Source organism: Octopus bimaculoides, chromosome 2 (genome assembly GCF_001194135.2).
Source record: "Octopus bimaculoides isolate UCB-OBI-ISO-001 chromosome 2, ASM119413v2, whole genome shotgun sequence".
Lineage (NCBI taxonomy): Eukaryota > Metazoa > Mollusca > Cephalopoda > Octopoda > Octopodidae > Octopus > Octopus bimaculoides.
The window spans coordinates 72,243,057-72,248,088 of NC_068982.1; the positions used below are offsets into that span (position 1 = coordinate 72,243,057).

The following is a 5,032-nucleotide window of genomic DNA, read 5'->3' on the forward strand; positions in this document are numbered from 1 at the left end:
CGGGTGGCACATAAAAGACACCATTTCAAGCGTGGTCGTTGCCAGTATCGCCTGACTGGCCTTCGTGCAGGTGACACGTAAAAGCACCTACTACACTCTCTGAGTGGTTGGCGTTAGGAAGGGCATCCAGCTGTAGAAACTCTGCCAAATTTAGATTGGAGCCTGGTGTTGTCATCCGGTTTCACCAGTCCTCAGTCAAGTCATCCAACCCATGCTAGCATGGAAAGCGGACGTTAAACGATGATGATGATGATATATATATATGTTGTCTTCTTTCAGTTGCTGTCTACTAAATCCACTAACAAAGCTTTGGTTGGCCTTAGCTATAGTATAAAATAATTGCCCAATTCCACACAGTGGGACTGAATCCAAAAGCATGTGAGTAAAAGCGAAAAAAAAAAAAAATAAAAAATAAAAAGCCAGTCCTTATTGAAGTTGAAATTCCAAGGTGTCCAAGCCAATCCTTACCTGATTCCTTTAGCAATCTCATAGGGAGTTGTGCGCCATGATTGACCTTTTACTTCTTTACCATCAGGCAACGTAATTGTAATATCTACACTTGGTTGAGCTGCCAACCAATTATTGTAGGACTCCTTCCATTTATTCCACAAATCTAGTCGGGTTTGGATGTAATCAGGAGGTGGTTTTACCTGAAACAATGAATTTATTTTAATTATTTTATCTTTATATTAGATATTAACAAAACAAGGTCATAAATTCAAATCTTCTTACTGCTCTACCCCCCACTGCCTTTGTTTTTAATTAAGCTTGTAAATAATGAAGAATTTAGTAAAATAACTCTGTTGTTATTAATCTGGTACTTGGAACATAAATATAGAATTCTGATAGAAAGTTTTGATTGGGCTAGTATCAAAAGGGTAAGTGGTGGAGGCGCAATGACTCAGTGGTTAGGGCAGCGGACTCGCGATCATAGGATCAGTTTCGATTCCCAGACCGGGCGTTGTGAGCGTTTATTGAGCGAAAACACCTAAAGCTCCACGAGGCTCTGGCAGGGGATGGTGGCGAACTCTGCTGTACTCTTTCACCACAACTTTCTCTCACTCTTACTTCCTGTTTCTATTGTACCTCTATTTCAAAGGGACCAGCCTCGTCACACTGTGTCACGCTGAATATCCCCGAGAACTATGTTAAGGGTACACCTGTCTGTGGAGTGCTCAGCCACTTGCACATTAATTTCATGAGCAGGCTGTTCCGTTGTTTGGATCAACTGGAACCCTCGACGTTGTGCCAACAACAACAACAACAACAACAAAAGGGTAAGTAGCTTTCCCTTCCTCATACATGTGAAGGAAGGGGCCAGTATTGTTGTTAGATGGTCACTGAAATAGATTACAAACATAGTGAGAGGCAGTGTAGATGTTTAGAGGGAGGGACATGATTTTACTTAGAAATGAAATAGTTAAACCAAGTACAATCTTTTATTTGTTCCAGTCATTATACTGCAGTCGTGCTGGGGCACCGCCTTGGAGAATTTTTAGTCAAATGAATTGACCCCAGTACTTACTATTATTCTTTTTTTAAGCCTGATATTTATTCTATCAGTCTCTTTTGCTGAACTACTAAGTTACAGGGATCTAAACACACCAGTTGTCAAGTGGTAGTGGAGAACAAACAGACACAAAGACACACTATATATATATTGGATAATGGAACTGCAACTATAACATCCAACATATTTTTATTTTTATTCTCTTAGTTCCTTTTATACTTCTTATTTCCATCCTTTTCTAAAATAACTCCTTATATTGAACTCTACTATTTCCTCTATTTAACCATCTCACATCATCTCTGATGAAGGGATAAGACTTTCTCTTTTATAAATGTCCTGAAAATTCCGCACAGCTTTGGCATTGTTGTCTCATTTTATTTAACACACACACATACAGTGGACTTATTTCAGTTTATGTCTCACAAGGCTTTGGTCAGTGCAAAGCTATAGTAGAAGACTATAGCATGCTGTGGGACTGAACCTGAAACCATGTGGTTGGGAAGGAAGCTTCTTACCACACAGTCACTATATTTTAAACACATTTTCAATGTAAGTCTTTATCAGGATTAGAATGTGAGTTACACATTGTGTCATCAATGAACAGAAATAAAGACTGATGATGATGTCAAAATCTAACGTAATTTCAGTATTATAAATCCTAAACCACACAGACACACTTGTGCCTATGCATATTAGCAGAATTCCCATCCAAGCTAAGAGGGTGGAAAAAAATTAATGTAAAATAAATATGAAATAATAAAAAAAGTTTACCTCTGAACAAGTGTTGTTCTTATTCTTATCCTCTTTTGATTTTTTCGTATTTTTAGATGCCTGTAAAAAAAAAAAAAAAAAAAAAAAAAAAAACACTTCTATAATTATTTGCAGTAAAACAGTTCAAATAGGATATGGAAGAAATTTGATTAAAAAAATATCAAAAGAACAAAGACAAATCTCTTTTCCCTGTTTCAACCTGAAACTCACTGAAACCAAAATATAACAACTGACTTGAGTCCAAGGACTAAGAGGGCTAGTTGTCCAATTGTCATGATATAAAACTGAGACCACAGCATTTCCATCTGAACAGGGCGCCAGTCTGTTGCAGGGTTATTTATTTACAGTTGATTGGACTGGAGCAGTGTAAATGAAGTGTCTTTGCTCAAGAACACAATACACTGCCTGGTCCAAGAATAGAAACAATCTGACAATCAACAGCCTAACCACATGCTTTCATATAAACTGTCAAGTATAGCAAGACTTTAACGAATAAATAAATAAATAGAAAGAGAAAGAAAGAAACAAACAATAGCATTATTACACACCAGACTAAACTAATTGAACAATCACTACAAAGTGACCAAGTAAAACTGGAAAATTGAAGAAAAAATGCCTACTCATAGCTATGACAACTCCCTCAGATAACAGTATGTCTATGAAAGAGGTTCACATTTTAGTTAAGTATACAGAATAACTAATAATAGAAATATCAAAAACTAAACAAATCCTGGTAACATGGAATGATATGACAGGGTGGAGTTTTTAGTATGCTGATGATTTGGCCTTATTGCCTGGACATTCAACATATTTTGGTAACAGTGCTTTTTGGCACTGAAGCCAAATGCACATACATACATGTATGACCTACCCACCACAACAGAATTGAGATCCTAAAACCAAGGTGCCATGTAAAAAGCACTGGTGTGGGTGCTGGTGCCTTGCAAAAATCACCCAATATGCTCTGTAAAGTGGTTGGCATTAGGAAGGGTATCTAGCTGTAGAAACGAAGCCAAAACAGATGATGGAATGTGGTGTTGCCCCTGGCCTGGTCAGTTCCTGTCAAGCCATCCAACCCATGGATGCAAGGAAAACGGACATTATATGTTGATGATGATGATGTGAGAGAGAGAAAGAGTGTACACATGCAAACGTAACTAGATGCTCACAAACAGAGAGAGAAAGAGAAACATTACAATTTATTAATTGAACATGACTGACATAAACAGTTTCCTTCTCCTCATCCACATAACATAAAGCGAAGTATGCTCATACACATAAACAGAGAAAGAGATGAAAGGAAAACAAGAGAAACATTAAAATGTCTGATGTCAAATAAGTCAGCATTGAATCAGTGATACTAAAATGGCTGAACTACTTATACTCCTAGTAGCAATCAGTACAATGAGATAAAACATTCCTTTCTACTAGAGGCACAAGACCTGAAATTTTGCAGGAGGGATGGAATAGATGATTACATCAACCCCAGTGCTCAACAGGTACTTATTTTATTCACCCCCGAAAGGATGAAAGGCCAGGTCAACTTTGGTGGAATTTGAATTCAGAATGTAAAGACAAACAAAATGCCACTAAGTATTTTACCTGGCATGCTAATTATTCTGCCAGCTCACTGCTTTAACAGTCAGATAAAATATTAAAATTACAAATAACCCTAAGCTGCTAAGAACACAAAATATTGTATTTACAATTGTCTACAGCAGTGGTTCACAACCAGGGTCCACATGACCCTTGGGGGAGTCTACACAAGATTTTATAATTAATGTTTACGTACGATAAATTGGTTATACTTCTACAATGTAAAAAATATTTCAACAATTTTTTAAATACAATTTCTAGTGTTGTTGCTGTCACTTCTATCAACAAACCATTTGCTCACTTCATGCTTTCAAAGATGCATGAGAAAAGGATCCCTTATTTTGGACAAAAAAAAAAAAAAATGTGAGGGTTAAGAGATAGAAAGGACAGCTCTCTGTAAAACAGAGCTTCAATCATCATCATCATTTAACATCTACTTTCCATGCTGACATGGGTTAGATGGTTTGACAGGAGCTGGCAAGCTGAAGAGCTGCCTGGGCTCCATGTCTATTTTGGCATGGTTTCTGTGGCTGGATTCCCTTCCTAATGCCAACCACTTTACAGAGGGTACTGGGTGCTTTTATGCAGCACTGGCATGGTTGTTTATGTGGCACCGGTACAGATCCTTTTTATGTGGCACCAGCACCCACGAACCTGCAATATTAGGAATGCTCAGCTGGAGAGGAATGCAGGGGACATGCCTGTATGCAAGGACAACCATGCTTTTACTTAGCTTGATGTGTTTTCGCAAGCACAGCAAGCTGCCAGGAGTCTCGGTTCCCTGTCATCCCTTCTGAGAGTTCCAATGTTTGTAGATCCTTTCTTACCATATTTGTTTAACCCATGCTAGCATGGAAAAAAATGGATGTAAAAATGAATTAACAAAAGAGCACCAGGCTCTAAGAAAAGTTACTGCCATCATCATCATCATCGTTTAACGTCCGCTTTCCATGCTAGCATGGGTTGGACGATTTGACTGAGGACTGGTGAAACCGGATGGCAACACCAGGCTCCAGTCTGATTTGGCAGAGTTTCTACAGCTGGATGCCCTTCCTAACGCCAACCACTCAGAGAGTGTAGTGGGTGCTTTTACGTGTCACCCGCACGAAAACGGCCACGCTCGAAATGGTGTCTTTTATGTGCCACCCGCACAAG

At 38.5% G+C, this 5,032-nt stretch overlaps 1 protein-coding gene across 1 annotated transcript in view; it reads right to left on the reverse strand.

The window, feature by feature from the left end:
* The window catches only part of LOC106882580 (threonine--tRNA ligase 1, cytoplasmic), a 42,172-nt gene that overhangs the window by 29,521 nt on the left and 7,619 nt on the right, over positions 1 to 5,032 (reverse strand). Inside the window, exons 2-3 of the mRNA XM_052965852.1 lie at positions 2,282 to 2,341; positions 469 to 650 (exon numbers count right to left, since the gene is read on the reverse strand). Of these exons, the coding sequence (XP_052821812.1) occupies positions 469 to 650; positions 2,282 to 2,341 (242 nt within the window). The remainder of the gene's footprint in view (positions 1 to 468; positions 651 to 2,281; positions 2,342 to 5,032) is intronic.